We start from the raw sequence: 23,451 nt of genomic DNA, 5'->3' as shown, positions 1-23,451 counted from the left end.
TGGAGAGGTGACAGATTATTGAGGTAGTGTATTTTAAATGCATGAAATGCAGCATGTTCTGCCTGCTAAACAGCTGCCAGAGTATAATCAGCAGTACACTGGGCTCCAGCAGAGCAGTGTGCAAGATCTGTAGCATTTCTGCTTTGCCAAGCCCCGAGAAGACTGCAGGAGAACTGCAAAGGGAAGGAGGGGGAATACTGACTTTCTTCAGATATATTTTCAAGCTCCCCCGTCCTCTTCTTTCCACATGTCTATATGGTGCTTTTTGCTTTTCTCTTGATAGGGGCAAAAAATAGCTGCTTCTTCTAAATTCTGATTGTTAGTGTTAAATCTGTTGAGCGAAAAGGATGCCAGTGCTGTAGCTCCCCAGTGCTAGGAGCCAGCGCTTTCAGGTCCTGTGTGATGGTGGCCTGGAGAAGGAAGCTCTGGCAAATTAAGACAGAAGGTGCTTTGTGTTAAATGATGACTCCATCTGACTCCCACTAGTTATTTCCACCCCCTACAAAAGAAAGTGTTTAATAGATGCTGTGATTCTAAATGGCGAAAAAGTTTCAGTTTGCTCAAATGTAAATGTTTCCTTTGAATCTGATTATAGAAATTACTTTTATAATAGAGATGCTTCAGATCAAAAGCTTTTCGGCCTCCTGTCATTGGGCATGAGACAGCCTGATGAGTGCAGTCACCCTGGCAAAAGTAGGACTGACCATCCATCTTGCAGGTTTGTGCCTTGGTTGTGTCTCCATTAGATGCGCTGACTGCGTGGCATTCATGGCTCCTGTGATATCCCTGATTACAGGCCAGGCTTCAGCCCTGGCTGATTCCTGATGAAATGTGCCTGGCTGTTATGAAGCTGCTGCCAAGAGAAATTGGGCTCCCTGCTCTTAGGAGAGATGCGAGTGTTTTAACAAGGACAGCGCTGGGGACTCTTGTTTGGTCAGCATGTCTGCGTTTGAAGTGGTGAGCGTGGCATAGTGTGCACTACGGCAACGAAAGTGCTCTGAGCTGCTTATGACATTCATCATCAAATTGTCATTGGTTTCCACCCCATTCTGTTCCTGGAAGCTGCCTGGGAAGGAAATCTTTAATGAATGTGCTAATTCCTCCTAGGGGGAAAAGGCTGGACTGCTGAAACTTCTCGCCTGCCTTTCTACCCTGTCTCCAGGGATTTTGGTGTAACGCTGTGTTGCTCAGGAGGGCTGTCTGCAGGACTGGCCAGCTCAAAGCAGGAGTGGCCCTGCTCCAGGCAGGGATGCAAGTGGAAATGCTGAGGCTGCAGTGAAAAGCAGTGCCACATGGTACCCACACAGCCTCTGGAGGAGAGGCAGGTCAGAGAGATGCTGCGCAAATCCTGGCCAAGTGCCACCAAGATGGTTTATGCTACAGTAATTCCTTCTTTTGTCTGAATTACTCCTGCACATACTGAAAAGCAAAAGTGTTTCCTGGAGGGCTGAAGGGCCTTTTCCCACTTCCCATTAGTGTTTTTGCTATTACTTTTCTGCAGCTACTTTTGCAGGCTGCTCTTTGTCTGCCTTTTGGATTCTTTGAATTTACTTGGACTGTACATGCATTTTCTCCTTAATAAAACCCAGCAAACTCGCAGAGCAGCTTTCTCCAGTGCTGCTGTGTGATGATGCAGGAACCCAGGGCTCATGGGCATGCAGCAGTATGGGAGTAGAGAAGCTGTGCTCCTCTCCTGAACACCAGCCTTGTTCTACAGCCCTTCAGCTCTGTTCAGTGCCCTTCAATGCAGCATTGAAGCAAAGCATTTCTTAAGCTAAGGTTTCTGCTAACCTTCCTGTGTCTGCATCTTTTTCCTGAGGCCAGTCCTGTGCTCTTGAATGCTTTTGACTCAGAGGGCTTGGTACAGAATTACGTAAAGAAAATTATATGTAAACCCAGCTCTGGCTGATGTTATTTTTTTCCTCTTTCTGAAACTGCTTTATTTTAAATGTTCTTTCAGCCAGAGTACTTACTGGCAAGGTTTTGAAGGGGGCTTTTGTTCTACATGCTGTAGCATGACTTCTCACTGAAAAGCAAAAAACCTGTCAGCTCTCCCTAGGTGCTGGCGGTTAGGAGGGACAAAGGCATTTTCTTGGAAAATGCGGCTGTGTTCTCTAGAATTGGTACCGTGACTTTGAGAATAGGTGTACAGGAGTTACTTTGAGTGCAGCTCTCCTCCTTATTTATTTGGCATCTGTCTTGGTTTTTATAATTGCTTGGAAAGTGCGTAGGCTTTGTGGGGTCCATGCTGCTAAAGGCAGGAGTGAACAATTCCTTGCCTAGGTCTGCTTGGGATGGGTGTCTTATTAAAAGATGTTTTTTTATGAAAATGCTCATGACCTTTTCTGACATAAAGGCCACTTCTGGCCAGTATCAAATGAAAGCCCAAACCTTTCCACAGCCTCTGCTTTTAAGAGCATGAGACACTTCCATGGCTGTGTTTCCCTCCACCCTGCTTTTCTTCGCTGCCCAATATACAGAAGGTGAAAGTTTGAAGCATAAAATGCTCAGAAATGAAAAGGAAAGAATTTCTGATCTGAGGAAAAAGATAGCAAACAAAAAAGCAACACCCTCCCCCCCCCCAAAAAACCCACCCAACCAACCAAAAATAACCACTAAAAAACCCCACCACCAAACTAACAACAAAAACCATTTCAAATAAGTTCCTTAAAAAAATTCTAGCAACAGCACAACACCAGTGATGGATTGTTTTCCCTAACTGCTCTATGAATTATTGTTGGAATGTTAATTTATGGAGACATTAAGAACACTTCGGAGCGTACTAGTCTTGTGAGAAGTTTCTGGAGTGCTGAGGATGTATTGGAGCACTCACAGCCTTCTGGCTGCTCTGATTGCCTGCTTTTTAGACATGGTGGGATTTCTGAGCTGTTATGCTCCTCTGCTCTTTGATTTTATTCCTGGTTCCCTTTAGCGTTTACTTTTTATTTCATTTGCTTGTGTACTAGAGGTGAGGTCTGTGACCTTTTTGTGTGGATGCAGCTGTGTGAAACACTCCAGTGCAGATTGGGGTTTGCAGTCTCTTTGGTTGCAGCTAGGGGTACTCGAGTTTCAGTGCAGTGATACTCACTTGTGCAGGAAGTTAATCAGACACCACTGGAATTGCATTATATACAGACAAAATGCTTTCTGATGTCCCAGACAAAGAAGCAGGTTGCTGGAAAAGGTTGAGAAAACTTCTGTTCCTGGCAAGACTGGGGTGGGCTGTAGTCTTGTGGCATCAGGTTCTTACATGCATTGCAAAACCCACCCCACCTCTCTGTGGCTGAATGGATGCAATGCTCTTTACCTGGTGTCACTGGCAGAATCACATAATCTTCCTTGGGAGAAATGATGACATTATGTGACCACAGGGCTTCTGTGGAAAGACCTTTCTTTTGGGGGATATAGCACAGATTTTTGGGCCATTTAAAGCAAAGCTTCCTAGTAGCAGCAGCACTAGTGCATAAGAATTGGTCCCCCTGCTGTGTTAGTAGTACAAACCATCAGATCTTGTGGAAGTAATTGATTTGTTTTTTGAATAACCATGTGCTACAGGAACAAAGCTGGATGCAGAAGTCATCCTGCAGGAGCCATCCTGCCTTACAGTCCCCTTTATCTTCTTCATTGTGTGTACAACCTCACAATTTCTTTACCCAAGGGGAAAATCCTCTTCCTTCACCTTGCCTGGCAAATATTGGCATGGTCAGGGCATCCAGGAGGTTGTGGTGGCTCCCCTTGACCAGCCCTTGACTCTGTGCAGCATGCCTTCCATGGCCCCTTTTATTTTGTATAGCTGTGGTCAGCTGAGTCCCATTCCTATAGCAGAGAAATTGCTGTAACCTGACAGGCTCTGTGCCTGCCTAGCTCCACTGGAAACATCTCTGGGGAGCCTGGAATGAACCAGAAGTGAATCACACTGTTTAGAGCTTTTGATTTTATAGCTGGGTAGAGCAAGAAACAAGAATATTCCTAGCAGGCAAAGCATGGAACAAGAATATTCCTACTAGCAGGCAAAGCATGGAACTTTAGGATACCTTCCTTGTGGGAAGAGAAGCCTGGTGGCTCTTTGAGACAGTTGAGAGAAGCATATTCCTATGAGCATAGTTAATGGCTGTAAATATTAGCTGACTGCAGAGTTCATGTATCGCAGGGTAAAGCATAGTAGTTTATTTTGGCCTGGGGCCATGTAAATGGCCTTGCTCTAATCAAGAGAAACTCATCCAAAGTCAGTAGTTGTTCCTGCTTGCTTCAGGGCTGAATTCACTCCTATTTGTGCAAAATGCAGGAGAGAATCACTGGAAAATAAGGGCGAGTTAGGACATACTGTGCATTTATCTAATGACAAATGGAGAGGGACCCATGACAGATTTTTATGCTTACGCTCCTTCTCTTCTAGCATTTGAATTCTCAAAAGTTCCTAAATTCTTACCCAAAGTGTAGCGTGTTGGTTCTCTCTACCCAATCTGATGGCATAAAGAACTATCTTCAGCATTTTCAGAGTGTAGGAGTACTAAACCAAACAAATTTTATTACCTCCCTATGAAGTCTTCTTCAGTGATATTGAGAGCTGGTTGTAGATAGCAATAGAGAAAGGTTTGGTTAGCAGCTGGCACTTTGGTTTGGATGAAGGAGGTAGGAGACAAGCAGCCCTTTCAGCTGGAGCCCAGAAAGAAAACTCGTGTTCTTCCTAGTTTCTTGCCCATTTCTGAAGGCTGATGGCTTCTGCGGCAGTCTGCAGCCCTTTGTGTGGCCTGTGCAAAGAAGAACAGGCTTGCTCCGGGTTTCCTTTGTCTCTTTGAGATGAGCCCAGCAGAGGGAAAGCATCATACAAAGGCCTTTCAGAAGCAAGCATTGAAAAGGAAGGATTCAATATCCGCTGCGGGATTTTGAGTAGTGCAGTTCACATCTCCCATTCTTGTTAATCTCTGCAATTTTAGGTGCTCTCTGCTTATGCTCAAAGCCCTTCTATGTAATGCATATGTTATGGGCAGGTTTATAAGGGACATGATTAAGAGAGCTCTGTTACTTCTTTCCCCACCATTTTAGCTCATCCTGGTGGAGCAGATTCCCTCATGAGTCTGTATAGCAGCATCATGAGTGCACTCCTGACAGTATCACCATGCTTGTTACTGCATCTGCCTGTCAGAGCTAAGGTGCTTTAATGGAGTTCAGCCTTTTAACCATCTCTTCTCCCATCTCTGACAGCATCCAGGAATATGAAATGCAACCTTCACCCCATTAATGACACCATCTAGTAAATGTCAGCTTTCATGACTACTGGCTTATAAGTTGCATCCTGGAAAATCTAGAAACACAGGAAAATTTAATTCCAGTGTGTGAATGGCTGTGAGAGCTGAATGCCAGGTACCAGAGTGGATGGCGAGTAAAACTCTGGCAGTGTTCATTTATCCTGAATTTCAGAAAGCTGTGCTCTGTAGTCAGCATAGGGAAGTCTGGGATTGTTGTTTGTCTATCAGTGCCACTTTGAAAGCACAAACTTTTATTCAGATCATTTCCAAAAAGCGTACAAATCTGGCGATAGTTTACTACTGTAAGGTGGCTGTTTGAAGGAGGGTTTGCCTGGAAAGAGCCGTGTCCTGCCTGCAGGTATGGGGTGAAGCAGTCAGGACTCTGGCAGCAGGTCACCAGCAGCAGACGTTGTAAATTCAGACTGTACCAGCATGGTTGTCATGCTGAACTGTCAGATATGTGTTCAGTGCAAATGTTCTTCAGCTGCCCTGCCATTTGCCATTGTGCATACTTTCTGCACTCCTTCTCAGAAACCAGCAGAATGAGGTCTTGGCAAAGGACCTTGGTGTTTTGGAAGTAAAAGCTTGGGATTTCTAGCCTGCAAGTATCTACCTTACTCCTTGTGCTCATGGATATATAGGCTATTCCAGTGACTTAAGTCAATTAACTTGTTCTTTTTGGAGCCACTGCCTGCCAGGACTGTAGAGTGCATGCAGCTGCCTGCAGGCAGAGTGACTCTGCCATACAGACGCTGTTCTTAAGGAATATTAATGAAATACAAAAAGAACATACAAGAATTAAAGGATTACTGGGTGGAGGAATAAACAGATAAACTCAAAATTAAAAAGCTGTCTGCAGTGATGAAATAATAGAGGTTCTGGTTATTTGACGCTGTGTACTTTGTCTCAGCAGGATGAAGATGGTCAGTGTCATGCTGGTTGTGCTCTGGCTGTGGATGGTCACCTTTGGCAGCGGTTCTGGTAAGGACCTGGCATGCAATGGGTCTGCTCACTTATCATGGGAAGAGCTGGTCTGAGGCCAGAGAAAGAAAACTGGCTACAGTGATATTTTAGCATTTAAAATATTCCTGGATGAAATGTTCATGTATAAAACACTTCAGCAGAATGCATGAACATGATGTTAATTCTGTGTGGGTTTTGTATAATGCTCACCTATATAAGCATGGTGTAAATGGGTACGTTACCAAGTAGCAGTAAGTACCTCCTCAACCTAAAAGTACTTTGCAAATTCAAGCTGCCCACTTGGTCAGTGTTGTTATTCCCCTTCTGTGAGGGGTGAAACCAGGGCTTAGCAGGTGGTGCTGCTTTGTCACTGAGTTGCAAATAGGACCGCGGCTTGAACCTGAACTCTGCTATTCCTGCTTGGATCTGGAGGGGACTGAGATTCCAGCTCTTGATTCTGACTCATGCCTCAGCCATGCAAGGGGAGAGAGGAACTTCTCATAAGGCGAGCTCTCATACCCATCTCACTGAGTCACTTTCCTGACAGGAAATATGTTGTCATGCTTGCAGCTCCTCTGGCACACGTTCAGCCCAGCTCTTGTAAAGAGGCAGATTGTGCACGTCTCTGCTCTGGACTTCCTATTTGGGGGTGGAAAGAGACAGCATGATTTACAGGAGGCAAGTGGAAAGGGGGAGGGAGGAAAGAACAGACACAGGCTTTATAAGGGGAAATGTCGAAATAAGGGTTGTGCAGGGGATTGACAAGCTCCCCCATGAGCCTTTGCCCCTCTGCAGTGCTGGCAAACAAGCAGTTTTAATACCCTGAGCAGATGAACAGCTCTTGTATCATTATCTCTTGGACCACACTGAATATTTGGGCCAGATTCACAACATGCACTTCAGCAAGGTTCATCTCAGTGCAGGACTCATTGCAGAGGCTCAAGCCTGGGAGTCTTTTCTCCTTGTGTTGCCCAAGGGCTGCAGAATGCCCAAGGGCTGTGGAATGCCCAAGGCATTCACAGTAGGCTGTAGCGTTCAGTAGGGGATGTCCCATCCCGTCTGAAAGCGGCCTGGTGGAAATGATGAACAATGGGGAAGCAGCAAAGACCAGGTCTCCTTCACTAAGCCCTAGGTAGTAGGAGTTCTTGCCATTAATCACTGGGAAAATCCCTGCTTTGCATGTATCTCTGGATGTGCTGTTCCGCTCTCCACCAACGCAATATCCTCCTCCTGCTGAGGCAGCGTTACAACACCCCACTTTCAGTCATCTTGGACTTCTTCAGAAATGGGAGGTAGGTGCAATTGAATCAGGATTGCCTGGGAAATGTTAGAGCAACTCTGAAAGCTGAGTGTGTCAGCTGGGAGCTGTGAAAAGGGAACTCTGGTGGTTGGGTCACACTGGCTTGTGCCAGCTGATCAGGCAGAACCCTCCATGCATTTCTGTGAGGTATTTAATGCTTTTAAAATATCCTTTAGGGGAGTTCTTCTCTATGGTTAGAGCCCTTCTAGAGTGCCCCAAGAATGTAAGTGTCAAAGTGCGGCACATGGGACATTTGGTGAGTTAAAGTACATTTCTTCTGCAAATCCACTCTAGTGTATGTATTTCATTTCTGCAGGTCTACAGGCAACAGACTCACTTTTCAGTTCAGAGCTCCTTTTTTGTTCCATGGACATCATAAACCACTTTGGACTGTCAAAATGTCTTTTGTTATTCATGACAGACTTGGATGGCTAGTTTGTACTTGGATGGAGAGGCAACCGTCTGTGCAGCCCTCTGTTACACTGCAGGGTTTCCTGAGACTGGTACCAAAATGCAACTGCAGCTTGTTTCACCCTTACAAAGTTGTAAATACAGAGCTGTGTGGGAGACTGGACATGCTCTGATAATGTTACAGCACCTGTAACGTAACTTGCTTTTTCTTCTTGGAGCAGGGAGTGAAGGTGGAGGAAACACAACAGAGGTTATTTGGAGTGAATGTACACAGTCTGTAGCTGCCACAGTGATCTCCTGACAATGTGTGAGGCAATGGGTATGCGGAGCTCTCACTAGGGAACCTGGCTCCTGGGATAGTTAAGATGTGTAACTTGGTAGGGATTTGTCATTTCAGCTGTGTCTTTTTCTGTGATTTGCTATTAGAGACATCTAATGCTGTATTGTCAGGACCAATTCTGTCTTCAGCCCAGGCTGGCAGGGGACTGGGGAAGACTGGAGCCAGAGGCACGAGACCTGTCATGGTTTGCTGTCCCTTTTCCTGCCTGCCCCTGCAGCCCTTCCCAGGGCAGCAGCATGATCAGCAACACTGACCAGGGACCACCCAAGCCAGGGGTACTGGCTTGGCTGAATCCCAAGCTCTCAGAGTTTACAGAGGGGATGAGGAGCCAACACTCGATAAAATCCAGCTATAAAACACCAGCACTGCTCCGGCTCTAATGCAGATGGCCTTTCCGTCCAGTTCAGCCAGTATGACAATCTCCCTGGCAGTGTGTCAGAAAGGTCCAGCATTGCACTTCACCCTATTTCTTCTTACTGAAGAGACAAATCTGCAAACTTTATTTGCCCCCTGCAGATTTTGCCAACAGCACTGTGGTTGTAAACATCTGGTCTTTGGGCTCTGCTGTCTATGGAGGCTGGTGCTGAAAGAAAGTCATTTGCTGCAAGGGAGCCACAAGCTGGAAGAGGAAAGAAATGTGGTCTGAGTAGTGTAGAGTAAGAGACTTGAGAATGAATTTGTGCCAGAGTCTGCTACTCACTCCTGTTTTATGCAAGGCCAAATCTTTTCTGGTCTTGAGAGTATACGTGATATGCAGGTACTGGGTTTGAATGCCTTTCTTGTGACCTTTGGGAGTTTGTTTGCAATGATACTTGGGGTCTTCTGCTTTCCTTCCTTCAGCTAAGCCATCCTTAAGATGGAAAATAAAGCCTAGGTCTCTGCACTTGTGTTGTAGGATGCTTAATCAACCCAGCTGTTCTGATACCCATTGAAGGATAGCAAGGCCTGATAGATCCAGTTTTGGTCTTAAAATGATTTCATTGGCACTGCTGAGGTAATATAAATATACAGTGGCTCAAAAGAGACTAAAAACCAGTTAGACAAAAAAAAACCCACCAAAACACAAACGTAATGTTATCTTCTTGTTTCCAAATAAAGCTGGCCTATGTTAGATACTGACTTACATAGAAGATGTAGCTGTAGTTGTGCACCTTGTTTCATTTTTCCCTTTCTGCTAATCAGGCTGCTCTCTCTTTGTGTAAGAGCTTCCAGCTTTTGAAGGGTGAGTGCTGGGAAGAGTACTGTCTTAGGGAGTTAGAAAAGCAGAAAGATATTGCTGCCAGGAGAGGAGGAGCAGCCTCATGCTGATTATCTGAAGGACCCACCTAGTGTGAACAGGTAACTGCTGCGCATAAATAGCCCTTTGGTGGGAGGCAGCATCATGTTTGCATAGGAAACTCCTCTGACAGCTCCCTTGAGGGCTATCAGACAGGCTGTGTGGTATGATGAGCCTGGGACTGGGGCCAGCTTCTGCCCAGAGTGACGCCCCAGCATGGCAAGGCCCCCAGGAGCCTCTGTCCTGGGGATTTTATTTCAGGCTTTGCTGTTGTTTGCTGGATTGTGAGAATGTCTCTTACACTCCCCTGTACCAGAGGCTTTCAGATACTGCTGTTGTCCCCCTTGAAGTCAGCTCCAGAGTGCTGGATGTCACCAGTGCTTCTGGATTCAGGTGGTGGCTGGAGCTACGAAGTGACTGCAGTGAGTCAGAAACTGAAGTCTGGCTCTGGAGGTCAGAGCTACTGCCAGCACCCCCAAGTGCTGATCTGAGCTGCGTGTCTTGTGCTTAGCAGAGAGGCAGAGCATTTGCTTATGGCCAGGGGAAATTTGCAGATTAAAAAAGTACTGTCTGTAAAACACTTTGAAGATGGAAAGCACTGCACACCTCCTCAAGATTATTACTGTATAGCTCTTATTCTACTGATGGGGTTCCAGTGGCCTTATTTTCCTTATGATTTGTGACAGCTCCAGAAGCTGAGAAGCTTATTTTAGTGTGTAAAGTGGAAAGAAAAATAGATTAAACTGCATTATTGTTTTCTGAAAAGACTAAATCCCTCCCCCATCATCTTCTGGGATTTCCTGACTTTCTCCTACTCTTCCAATCTCAGGCCCTAGTTTAGGACATGATTTCATAGCCATCCTTACCCTGTAAGTTACTGTGGTTGCAGAAGTTTATGGTGCTTGTGGGCATGAAGTTACTCAACACTGAGGGTGCTGAAAGGCTTGTAACCCTGAAGCAGATAGCGATAAAACCAGCAGAGCAGAGTTGGCCTGGGTGCAGATGTGTAACCGCAGCCACCAGTGTCCCTCTGTGCCAGCCAGAATTGTGCCCACTAAGGTGATAACACCTCATGTCTGCTTCTTGTCAGCTGAGGAAATAGGTTGTGAGAGGTGAGTTTTGAGCAGGTGTCAATATGATGTGACCCAACTGTACTGAAGTGTAGAAACATGTGGAGGAAAGCAGCTCATTTTGAGTATGTTGTTGATGTGCTATTGGATGGTCACTTTTGCTCCTCTGTGTGTATCAAATAGGGGGTCAGGGGACACTGGAGGTGTGTCTCCTACCTTCCTTATCCATCACGTCTCATTGCTGCACCTGCTGCTGCACAGTCGTGTGCTCAAGTCTCGTATGTTTTATTGCATACAAGTGATTGCTGCCAGGCTTACAGGCTTGTAGACCCTTATGGGGCATTTTACTGCTTGTTCTATTTTTTCAGTTCCTGCCTTCATCCAACAATGCTGCAGTGCTTGGGGTATTTTTTTGTTTGTGTGTTTGTTTGGGGTTTTGGTTGGCTTTTTTTGGTGTTTTTTTTTGTTGTTGTTGTTGTTTGTTTGTTTGTGGCTTTTTTTGTTTTTTTTTTTTTGTATGCAGACATCCCTGTGGATGCTTGTGGTGGGCAGTGCAGAATTGTTGACTGTATTTTAAAGCAGGCAACAGAGACCCTGGCTAAGTACAATAACTGGTCTGCATGGCTTTAACTAAGCAAGCCTGTGGCAGAGCCAAGAGTTGAGTCTGGACCTTTTCAAGTCCCAGTGTGATATCTTAGACACACAGAAGAGGCCCTGCCAGCTTGAGAACAGGTCTGCGCTGGTGCTAGTCAGATGAACCTCCTTTTCGTGCTGCCTCTCCTACAGATGATTTTGCAATAGGCTGTTCTGTTTTCTGTCCCTCTCTCTCTTCCTCCTGTGCTGCTCTGCTTTGCTTTATGCAGCAGTTTCCTCGGTGAAGTGGGGTAGAAAGCAGCTACTTGCTCCTTTTCTCCTTCAGGCTTTGAAGCAGTTTTTATCCCTACCTTTTTTGTTTTGATCTCAATTTAACAAAAAAACCAAAAACAAAACAAACAAAAAAAAAACTAAAAAACCCAAACAACCTCCAGGCAAACATGTCAAGCTTGATAGAGAAAAACAGATAACTTTTTTTTTTTGGCCCAGTTGCTGGAGGGTACCAAAATGCTCTGTGCCACATACAGTAAACAGTTTTACACACAGATAAAGAGTGAAGGCATGGAGCTCACTGTGGAGTTTTAAAAAACCCTTTCCCATGTTACAGGCTGTGCTCGATTAGATAATGAAACTTGGAGTCAGGAGACATGGGTTCCATTACAGAGTCATCGTTTTTGGATGTTTTGCCTTGGCTGCTGCTTCTGAAGTCAACAGAAGTTTACACAGTCAGCTTGTTTTTTGTGAATTTGGCAGAGAGGCAGACCATCTCACCTGTTTAAACTAGACTTTTTATTATCTGAACTTACACAACCACAGTGTGTAAATGCTTCTGGAAATGATGAGCTGTTCTGCAACAGAAAGCCCTTTTCCTTATTCCTTTCTTGGCTGTTCTATCTATTTAAATGACAAAAGTAGTTGAAGAGAGTGAGACAGACACTTCATCCTCAGGTACAGTAACTAGTGGGTCTCCTCCATGGAAGCATCACAGCTCAGTGTCAACACAGGATGAATATGGTGAGACTTGGGAGAAGCGTGAAACCGCATTGCCAGTGCCATTGTAGCAGAGCCACGTGAATAGGACTGGGCTGTGTGCTGTATGTCAGAGCTGGTCACAGGGAGGTTTGTCCCAGGACCACTTCAATTTACTTGCTGTATTGGGAGGAAAGCAATGAGGGTAGGACAGGGTTTTTTTGATGTATTTCCATTGGAAGTAAGATTATAAATTCCTGCAGAGTTCATGCAGCTTCCAGACTGAGCCTCCAAGACAGCAATGGGCTACAACCAGTTTTTAGGCATTCTCTGACCACTGTTGCTGCTGTAGAGATAGCAAATAGTGAGAGCTAGCTTATCTTGGCTAGGGCTAACCCAAGTTCTCTGTCATTTGCACCAATTTCAGTGCATTTGCATCTGTGCCTCTTCTCCCAGTTCAGGAAAGATGTTCTCATTTGTTTCATTCCATGCTATGTTCCCTTTGCTGTATTGTACAGTCAGATGGGATACAGACTTCATGGGAACCACTGCCCTGCTCTGCTGAGTAAAGTACACAGCCTCACAGCACAGGGTGGTCTTGTGCAAGGTGCATATGTGACAGCACAAACAGTGGAAGAGTGGGTGCTCCTGGAACTGGTATTAATGGGAATCTGTGTGTGGCTGCTGGTACCTCCCATGCTCAGTGCAACTCCTCTATTCAGCCTGGCTTCCTCTGCTTCCTTCTCACTGACTGCTGTGATCTTGAAAGACAGTGGGGGGAATTTTTTTTAAGGTAGTAATGATTAATTCTCACTTAATCACTTTGCGTGACCAGCTTTTTCTGCTTTATTGATGCCGATTCTTGCATCAAGCTAACCACTGGCCTGTCTGCACTCCCTGAGTGGAGGCTGACTCATACCAGCTTTGCTTTAAGATAATGCAGCAGGGGTGGCCGAAGAAAGTAGGAAGCTGTTGAGATTGTGCAACCCCATCTGATGTTGCTGCTGAAAGTGGATGGGGAAGAGGGGTCTGCCATGTCGTTCAACCAGCATTCAGGGTTGAGTTGCAGCATTGGTGGTTTTGTGTCCTCCTGTGTCTGCATGGTCTCAGCCTGTGTGCAAGGCAGGTCCCCTCCCAAATTTAGAGGCAATAGAGAAGGGCACATCAATTTGCAAATGGTGGGATAATTTGTGCCAGCATGACAGATGGCTTCTCCTAAGGATGACTTTTCATTATTTCTTCACAGAAATTTCAACTAGGGGAAACCTTTGTTTGTAGCCTCAGGGGAGGGAAGGGCTGGAGGCAATGCGGAGCTGGTAGAGTTCTGGTACTTGAGATATTATTATTATTTTTCTTTTAAATGGCGTTATTTAAAATAGCTATGTAGAAATGCCAAACTGTTGACAAAATGGAATGGCATTTCTTGATGTGGCCTTACTCTAGTTTTCTTTTTTGATCCATGGTTGAAGCAGTTTGTCTCTTCTTGAAAAATGCAAATAATTGCACCAATCTAATCTCTGTTTTGGCTGTGTGGGTGTTTGTAATGGGTGTTGCAGATGCATCTCAGGAGCATTACAGATGTGTGTATTCAGAGCTCTTTTCAAAAGGGCATAAATCAGTGCAAGAAGTGAAAGGTTTGGAAAGGTTTCCAGAAATGCCTGGTTTCACCTTTATGCAACTGCACCACTGTCCTGGGTTCAGCAGTAGTAGTCATTTTTCTCCTCCTTGGTAGCTGGTGCAGTGCAGTGTTTTGACTTTCGGCCTGGGAACAGAGCTGATAACAAGGATGTTTTGGTTTGGCCAAGGACTTTGTGAGCCTCATGCTCTGCCAGGGAGGAGGGAAAGCCGGGAGGAAGCAGAGACAGGACACCTGACCCAAGCTAGCCAAAGAGGTATTCCATACCACAGCACGTCATGCCCAGGATGTAACTGGGAGTTAGGCAGAAGGGCTGGTAGACTGCGGGGTTGGAGGAGGTATGGGTCGGTGCTTGGTCAGGCTGGGGGGGGGCGAGTTATTGGTTGTCTGGTGGTGAGGTGTTGTATTCTCTTCCCTTGTTATTTCCTTTATCATTATTATTATTGGTGGTAGCAGTAGTGATTTGTGTTATACCTTAGTTACTAAACTGTTCTTATCTCAACCCGTGGGAGTTGCATTCTTTTTGACTCTCCTCTCTGTCCCTCTGGGAGTAGGGGGAGGGCAAGAAGGGGGGGGGAAGTGAGTGAACGAGTTGTCTGGTTTGGTTTAAACCATGGCAACCACATAGCTATTTTATTCTTTCCTTTCATTTAATTTTCTACTTTGCATCTAGGGAAGCCACTTTTTTCAGCTTGCTTTGGCTTCTGAGGAGTCTGGTTTGGGGTACCTGGTGTTTAAGGGCATTGCAGCACCAGATTCAGAAATAAGAGACCTGTTTGTATAACAGAAGATGTTTCTGTGCCTTGTATCAGTAGAAAATATCCCTGTGAACAGATTGCAACATACAGTCCAAGCACTGAAGACATTTGGAGTTGACTTTGCCACTCCACTTAGTTCCCAGTGTTCACCAAGGAGGAGAAATAGGGCAGCAGCCCGCTCATATCTTTATCTCAAGGCACACGAAATCAAGATGGGCATCCTTACCCTGACCTTTCCATCTGTGCTTTCTCTTCCAGTGCTGGAGGTGGGTGCTTCCTTCTACCATGCAGCCTCTCACCAGCATGTATAATCCCTTTTCCTAAGCAGGGCTCTAGAAACAAGACTGTTTCTTGCCTTTTTCCTGCATTGTCAGTCATGGGTAGGTATTATGGGTCGCAGATTGCCTTGCTGTGTGATTACAGAGTAGCAGTAAGAGGGGTCAATTGAGGCATTTACAGTGCGCCTCCTTTGTTATGAGAAAAAGATGGATTATTTCAAAGTGTTTTGCAGAAGCATTTCTAGGAAGATGCATTTGTGGAATGGTGGATTTTTAGAGATTTTTATTGTATACTTTGGTTGTGTGTGTTGTTCCTTTTGCTGTAGCATGGAAGGGACAATGGAGTTGCATATAGCTCCTCATCTCTTTGGTGGTTTCCATTTATTGCTGAACCTCTGAAGTCAGAGCATGAATACTGATTCCACTCAATTTATTCAGAAGCTGCTCTAAACTCCAGCAGCTGTTTTGTGCAGGAAACATTTCAAGAGAAGAAACTCACGTCCTAGGCTTAGCCAGTGAAAACAAGTGTGACTTGCTGCAAATGGACACAGCAAAATTACCACTGTTTCTCACAATTAGAACTAGGTCCTTAAATCTTCTTTCTGCGATGCTTCCTCAAATACTGTTGCTGGAGTCACGATATATCAAGATACGTGTGTACTTTTTCTTTTATAGTGGGAGTTGCTTTATGCCAGTGAGGTTCACTGTGAAGTCATGCCGCTTTTTCAGGTTATCTCCAGTTCAGACTGATGTCCAAGTAGTTGCATGCTGCTGTTAGCAGCAAATAGGCTCTGAATATCTAGTAAAGGTTAAAACACTGGAAATAACACAAAAATGTTGCAGGGAGCTGTTGGATGCAAATAAAGTTATAGCAATAATAATGTGAGTATCCCTTCTGCTTTACACACACATGGGGAGTGCAGCTGGCTGTCTGGGCTTGATCTAGCTGCTGGGGTCTGCATTGAAAGGGCACAGGGACAAGAGCCACATCACAGCCAAGGAGGAAGAGGCTCACAAAGGTGTGTGTGAGTATTGTCCTGAAGTTCCCTCACATTCTGTGTCAGGCAGAGACCACCTATCTCATGCATGAGACACCGCCATGGCATGGGGAGGAGGGAAGTTGTGTGAAGTGCCACAACTTCTGTCCTCAGTGTTTTATGCATAAAGGAGGTCTCACTCAGGCCTGTGGCATTTCTGTAGTCTCTGCTGTGAGCAATGGGTTGTGGCTTTGATCCTTGAGCCCTCGAAGCCATGCTGGGCTGGCTTTGCCCTGGAAGCCTAGAGGAGTCTTTGCCAGCAGGGTGGCAAGCACAGCCTGTGATCTCAAGCTGCATGGCTTCTCCTGCAGCGTAGCTGCTCATTACACAGCATGGTTATGTGCTGTGTTTGGGGTTCAGCTCAGAGCACGCAGCACCCCAAGACATGTTGTACATAGGGAACCTTAGCACTAGCTGTTCAATGTGACAGTGTTCCTGAAGGCAGGTGAATTAGCCAGCTCTGGTACAAAATCTCCATGTACAGATAGTGAAAAAAACAGTAGCAGTTATCTCTTCCCTGGTCAAGAAGACAAAATCTGTACATTGCTTTTGGTTAATCTAGGAAGAAAAAAAAAAAAAAGTTTTATTTATTTTCAGTAACTCATTCAGGTAGAACGGGTAAGTAGTTTTAGTGTTGATTTATGAGCTGTTGCAAAATGCAAGAGCTGTTTATGATGGCAAATTTAATTGATCTTGACTCCAAGAATTTCAGTACTGCAGTGTTTTATTACAGAAGAATTTTCTTCATCTTCAGTCCTGCCATTTGAAGTAATAAAGACAGTTCACCTTTATGCAGCCCAAGAGGAGACTGAAAAGTCAGGTGGTGGGAAGAGAACCCAGATGTCCTGATTCACAGTACCAGGTCTGCTCTTCCAGAGGAAAAACCTTTCTTCATTAAAAAAAATAAAAAAATAATAATGCCCCCACCCGTCATGAATAATAATCCATGTTTTATCATGCAAATAGCAAGTAGTGTCTGGTAGGCTCATTTGTCTCATTTACCCCTCCATGGGAATTTGACCATGCCGGTAACTTGACCCCACCAGCCTACAGCAGTATACTTGTCCCAGTGGGCCTTGACCATGGTGCTGACTGGTATCTATGCACCTTCCCATGGTGCAAAGCTTCCAGTAGTATTTTGGTCTTTCAAAACGAGTCTTGGTGCTGGCTGTAATAGCAACTGTACTGGATGATGCAGTCTTGAAAGAAGGATCTGTGTGTTTCTTAGATGACAAGTGATGACATTCTCCAGTCATTTAGATTTGGGGTTCCCGCTAGCAAATACTTGTACTCTGTGTAGCTTCACTACCTCTTCCTAACCCAGTTCATTCTCTTTCTCCAGAAGTAGCACTCTCATATGGGTGTTTGGCATAGCACAGGAGGAGCAGTGCAGTTTGTGTTTGCATTTATGTGTAAATCCACCAGAAAACCTTTTTATTCTTAACAGTTCAGATTCCTCCTCAGTGCGACTGAGTATTGCTGAACCACAGGATTTAGCATTGCTGCCTTTAAGTGCTGTGGGCCCATTTTCTCAAAGGTTTACTTCTTTGCTTTTTCTAATTAAGTATGAGTTCAGGGCCAAGCTACATCCCACTGTCTATTTAAGAAAGATAAAATGCCAGAAATCCTGCTTTGGGCCTGTGAAGTCAGGTCAGAAGAATAGGGCTCAAAGAACATACTGTATCCTGTTTTTCCTCTCTGTCTGAGTGTTTTAATATCTGCAGGCTGGAGAGGCTTTGCAGTATCATCTCTGGTGTGCTGTGATATGCTGAGACACTGCTCCTGGGCACTGCTGCAGGCAGTATATTCTTCTCCTGTTCAACCCATTTTGGGCTCTTGGACATCAGGCTGCCCTAGCTAATGCCTCTCAGCAGCTACAAGAGATGTGCTGGGAAGCGTGCTGTGCCACACTCTGCCTTGTCAGTGTGGGGAGACAGGAGATGCAGTGACAGTGGCTTCTCTGTGTGTCTCAGCTGGCACTGGAAATGCAGGTTGCTCTTACATTTGCTGACATGCTGGTACCATGTTTTGCTTGCACCAAGTCCCTTCATGACTAGGCATTTTGATGGTAGGAGGAATGGAGTGGAAAGGAGCACTCGGAAGGAAGGTTTCAACTGTGCTCTTTGTACTGAAACTATTCACTAATGACAAGAAAAAAATAATAATAATAAAAAAGAAAGCACAAGGCACCACATAGGTTTTTCCACACAGCTCAGTTTCTGTGTCAGCCTGGGTGTGCTGTGAGTCACACTGCGCCTGTTGACTGTACTTGGGAATTGTGCCTGGGAGCTGCCCAGGGATCCCCAAGAGAACCTGCTGCTGCTGCCACTTCTTCCATACTGTCTGTTCTGCCCCTCAGCCTTCCTTCCCCAACTTCACTGCAAACAGTCACTCTGTGTCAATTATTACTGCTTGTGCTCTTTGTGTTATTATGCCTCTGCACAGGCGACACATGAATCCATCACAGCAAAGACGGTCCTCACTTCCCAAAACCCACAGTCCAGCTGCTTCTTGCAGTGTCAATAGTCTGTAGCTCTAAGGGAGGATTGATGTTTGCTTTGGTTTTCTTTTTTTATCTCTTATTTAGACACCTCTATCTTTCTTGTCACTGTGTGGGGATGCACATGCACCTCTAGCAGTGTTTTCATCCAAATTTTATCTTCCCACACAAGATTTGAGGGTTGAATTTTCTTGGAGCTCTCTAGGAAGCCTGGTGTTGTGAGGAATATCATATCCTATTGTCCTAATGGGAGATAAATAGCTTAGAAGAAATGTAAAAGGTATACAAATGAAAGCAGAAGTTTGCAGGTTCTCTAGAAATGGATATAGAATTCTTGCCCTCCTTTATAAAACTATAGTTTGCTTCCACTGAAAACTACATTTTTTCCTCTGATTTTAATGGAGACAGGACCAAGGGCTGTGGAGAGCAGAACTTATTTTCTCCTTCAGACTTGCAGGCTAAGTTACCTTTTTCTTTCTGGCTGCAGAACGCTGTGATGACTGGGGTGTGGACACCATGAAGCAGATCCAGATTTATGAAGGGGAACCTGCCAAGATCAAATGCCCACTTTTTGAGACCTTCTTAAAGTACAACTACAGCACAGCCCATTCTGCAGGCTTAACCCTGATCTGGTACAGGATTGCACAGGACCGGGATCTGGAGGAGCCCATTAATTTTCGTCTCCCAGACAATCACATAAGTAAGGAGAAAGACACCCTTTGGTTCTGGCCTGCTCTTCTCAATGACACTGGGAATTATACATGCATGCTCAGGTAGGTTGTATGGTGCAGCTTCTATAAGTCTCCAGTGTAACTGAAGGAAGCAGGAAAATTATGCTGTTAGCACCAGATCTTTCTACAGGGAGAAGACCATTTACAAAAGCATTAATGGGGAAAGAATGTTACAATTATGAGACCGCTCAGTGTTGAGCCAATTTACTTTGTAATAATGCTTGGAGCTTTGCAAACACTAATGAGCATGCCTCTCCTTGCTAGCTGCAAGTGTCCGTGAAAATATTATTGCTGAGCTCATGGCAAATTCCACAGGCACTCACCATTAAGAAGTGATCTGTATGTCTAGAGTAAAAATAGCTTCAGATGCAGGGGTAATGTTTTGACTGCATGCTAATTTGGCTAAGATTTATGAGGTTCAGACTTCTAGGAAATTAAGTGTCTCTAAGTGTGGTACAAGACGAACATAGCATCTGCTATGCAACTGAGCATAAGAGCTCTTTTTGATCTTCGTCACGTTGTCTCTTGTTCATTGTGTCTTTGACCTTATTATCTGCTTTACCAGTAGGGGAGTGGATGTTGCTTCTTAGTCATCTTTATAGGCTTTTCTGAGCTGTGTGGCCATCTCTGATGGCGTTTTTTCCCATATATAAATGAGTCAACTGAAGTTGTATATACCGTATCAGCACTATGATGCTCATTATTGCAGATGTGATTTTTAGTTCATTGAACTGCTATAGGAATAAACAAGTTTTAGCTGATCATCAGCCCTATTCTCCTCTGTCCTTAGAAATACAACCTACTGCAGCAAAGTTGCATTTCCCTTGGAGGTTGTTCCGAAAGACCAAAACTCTTGTGTGAGCCATTCAATAAAACCCATTGAGGAGATGTTCTACTTGGAGCATACCAATGAGATCATATGTCCAGACATCGATGGGTTTTACCCCACTAGTGTAACACCAACTGTCAAGTGGTACTTGGTAAGAAAGACTTATTTGGTCAGTTGGGGAATGCAGAGTTATATCTGAAAAAGCAATGGCTGTCATGAGGATTATAGAGCTAAGTTTTAGAGCCTCCACAGTGACAAAGCTGTTAATGAAGCTTTGTAATTTTAAGAACTTTTTTTTTTTCTATTGAGTTCAAGAGTAAAACTGCTCTTGGATGGGAGTTGAGAGCTATCACTGAAACCTTTTTGACCAGCATGAATAAGTGGAGAATAGCAGGAATTTAGATACCTCAGTTCAGCTGTGGGCAGTATATCTAACCTGTTGTATGAGCCAGTGGCTATCCCTGTAAAGGACACTGTGATTCATATTCCCACTTTTGTAAAAACACAAAACTAGTGAAAATCGCATTCTTTCCAAAATTTCAAAATCTCCAAGGTCAGGAAATGAAGTTTGTACATCAGGCTGCTGCAAGGACCATAAGTGCCTATTTGACACAATTCAGCAAACCTCTTTTCTGAAGATTGAGACATTCCTGGCCCACCCTCCGTACTGCTCTGGTAATTAGGCTGTCTCCAGTCATCCTCAGACTCTTGCCTAAAGAATCACTGCTCAATGTTATTAAATTTTGATTTCAGCATTTTTCTCTAGGTGGATGCCTTTGGTCAAGAGAGAATAAGAATTCTCAGGGGATGTGCAACCAGAGGGTTATGGGTCTCAATTCTCTATCCACTTTTAAAGAGCTTCTGGAATTCTAGATAGAAGGTTCTTTATGAGTGGATTTAATTATAAAGGATGTTGACAACAAGTATATCTTCTGATTAGAAAAAAAAACAAACCAACAAAACACACACACACAAAAAACAGATAAAATGCCGAACAAACAAAAACAACAACAAAACACAACAAACCAACCAAACAAAAAACTCCAACCACCCCAAAAGAATAAAAACAATTCTAAAACCTTTCAAGAAAAAGTTCCTTTTGTATCCAAGTGGAGCAGTTTCACTCCAATAGTTGAAATCCTTTACTTGTCCCATTCAGTGAAATTCACATCTCAGCAGTCAATTAGCAGGATGAAACAAAAAGCCCCAAGGAAGTAATTTTTCAGGCAGCAAGTCATCCCATGCCTAATAAAAATCATTAAAAATGGTATATGACCCCTGTCTTAAACTGCACCATTAGGATGTATCTGATTTAGAAATGTACCATTCAGAAATAATCTCTTATAAAATATGCACATCTTTGGGTTTTACGACAATCAAGATGTCATCTACGTAATCCCTTCTGAAAAGAGATCTCTAGCTTGGTATTTGGCAGAGGTTTCCTGCCTCACCTGACAGAAAGAGAAGAGTTATTAAAGTTTTGGTGCTACAGATTCTCATTTGCCAGTTGCCAATTTTGGGGCCTCATCCTCAGCTAAAGTCAGTCAGGGTAGCTTGATTAGTCCCGAAAGACTGACATCAACAGGGGACATGTCCTTTAGTCTTAGTATCCATTTGTGAATGCATCATCATTTTCTTCCACTCTCTTCTTACTTTCATTCTGCTGAGGTGCTCACCTTGACTGCAAATGTACTTCTGAATCAGAGATCTGTCTTTTATAAAATTGTCTGTATTTGAGGTAGGATAAAACTATTAGGGTCATCTGTTTCTTCACCTCATTTTCAAGGTGAATACCAGTTTGTATTCCAACATGCCTAAGTATTTAGGTCTGACCTACAACACAATCCCAAGTATCATATTCATAGTTTAAAAAATATCTTTGTAGTAGTGTTTAAGCCAATATATTTACTTTTGGATCCCAAAACTCAAGTATTTTTCTATCTGACTCCAGAACTGCAACTTGGTGGATGGCTTCTATGAGCGATACCCTCAAGGGACAAGGCTTGTCATCGGCATTGTCCGCAGTGTGTATAGAGGGAATTACACTTGTATTGTGACATTCAAAGACCACGGAAGAACCTATAATCTCACCAGAACCATAAACATGAAGGTGGTGGGTAAGAATGTTTTTATAATGTGTAAAATGCAGGTGGATAACTGCAGAAGTGGTGAAAACAGCTGGAAGAATCTGTCACAGGATCCATTTGTAGTTGTGCTCAATCTGCATTACCCAACTGACCTGGTATATTTTTCTTGTTGGGGTCAGCCTTGTGTTACTGCCCATAGCATGTTGCATTGGAGGTCCTACCCACCACCATGTCTAAAGCCCCAAGAGACACAGCTTGTGACCAGGCTTAGGCTGGTGAGACACAGCCCATGAGATGGCCAGGGGTACCCTCTGCTGGCATATGAATGCGTAACCCAGGCATTTTTGCTCAGTTTTTGTCTCCAGTGCCCTTTTCTTATCATTATTTGTGAGATTGTCCCATTATAGCCACCTTGCCTTGGTTTTCTTGGAATCCCCAAGCTTTATGTGCTGCGGCCGAGATTGTAAATTGGCCAGGCAGGGCTCCAGTTACCCAGCCCAGTGTCTAGACAGACATATCCCAGGCACAAGGGCTCAGCCAACCTGCCAGGGAATTGTAGACAGAATTTAAAAACCTAGGGAACAGTAGAGCACCTGCTGAGTCCCATGGCAACTGCTCCTTTAATAGCTGAATTAAATACTTGCAACAGGAAGTGATGAATTTATTCTGTTTTTCAGAAGCACCAGTAAAAAGAAACCAATACAGGTTGTGCCTTATGGGAGATGAGACGGTTATGGAGCTCTTCTGATGTCAAAGGCACAAAAACTTGTATATAGACTTACCTAAAATTTGGTGGAGCCTCAAAATCTGGGTCTGGCCAAGTCTGGGGACTAGGATTAGATTTCTCTTTGCACAGAACTCTGCAGCAGGATGATATCACAGGCTGAATTGGAGCATGTGGAGTGGGGTGCAAAGCCGTCATGAGTGAGGCTGCAAGGACACCAGGTTCTCATGAAGTCCGATTCCCCATGGAGGGCTCTCTGTTCTCTCCTGCAGGATCTCCAAACAAGGCTTTGCCACCACAATTTGTCTCTCCAAATGAGAAAGTTGTCTACGAACTGGAAGCAGGTAAATTACAATGCTTGCTGCCTTCTGCTGTTCTGGCAGCCTGCCTGCTGGGACAGGATGGGAAGACCCAGCCAGGCACAGAAGCTCTGTCCTTCCCCTGCATCCCCAGTGCTTTTGCTTTGCAGGGCACATGAACTGCCACAGAGATGCCTGACAGACAGGGTGGTGTGCCAGTTCTCGGTGCCAGAATAGGAAAGCTTTAAAAGTTTCTTTTTGCAAGAATAAATAAACAGCCATGGAGATGCAGGACTGCAGCTTTGGAGGTGGATGAAATGGGGATCCTCAGCTGCTTAAAGAAATTCCTGTAGGAGCATTTCTGAGCCCTGTCCCTGGATGTACTTTGCTCCAATCCTCC

General features: G+C 44.5%; 1 protein-coding gene across 2 annotated transcripts in view; it reads left to right on the top strand.

Moving 5' to 3' along the window:
* Positions 1–23,451, top strand: part of IL1RAP (interleukin 1 receptor accessory protein) — a 51,561-nt gene that overhangs the window by 9,445 nt on the left and 18,665 nt on the right. For both annotated transcript variants that reach the window (XM_057427307.1, XM_057427308.1), the window contains exons 2-6: positions 6,163–6,230; positions 18,869–19,154; positions 19,903–20,092; positions 21,893–22,058; positions 23,025–23,096. In XM_057427307.1, the coding sequence (XP_057283290.1) occupies positions 6,164–6,230; positions 18,869–19,154; positions 19,903–20,092; positions 21,893–22,058; positions 23,025–23,096 (781 nt within the window). In that variant the 5' untranslated portion in view covers position 6,163. The remainder of the gene's footprint in view (positions 1–6,162; positions 6,231–18,868; positions 19,155–19,902; positions 20,093–21,892; positions 22,059–23,024; positions 23,097–23,451) is intronic.

This window comes from Pezoporus wallicus, unplaced genomic scaffold (assembly GCF_028554395.1).
Source record: "Pezoporus wallicus isolate ANWC-B61680 ecotype Strahan unplaced genomic scaffold, APGP_CSIRO_Pwel_v1 scaffold_7107, whole genome shotgun sequence".
In the NCBI taxonomy this organism is placed as follows: Eukaryota; Metazoa; Chordata; class Aves; order Psittaciformes; family Psittacidae; genus Pezoporus; species Pezoporus wallicus.
This window is presented reverse-complemented; position numbering and strand designations above follow the sequence as displayed.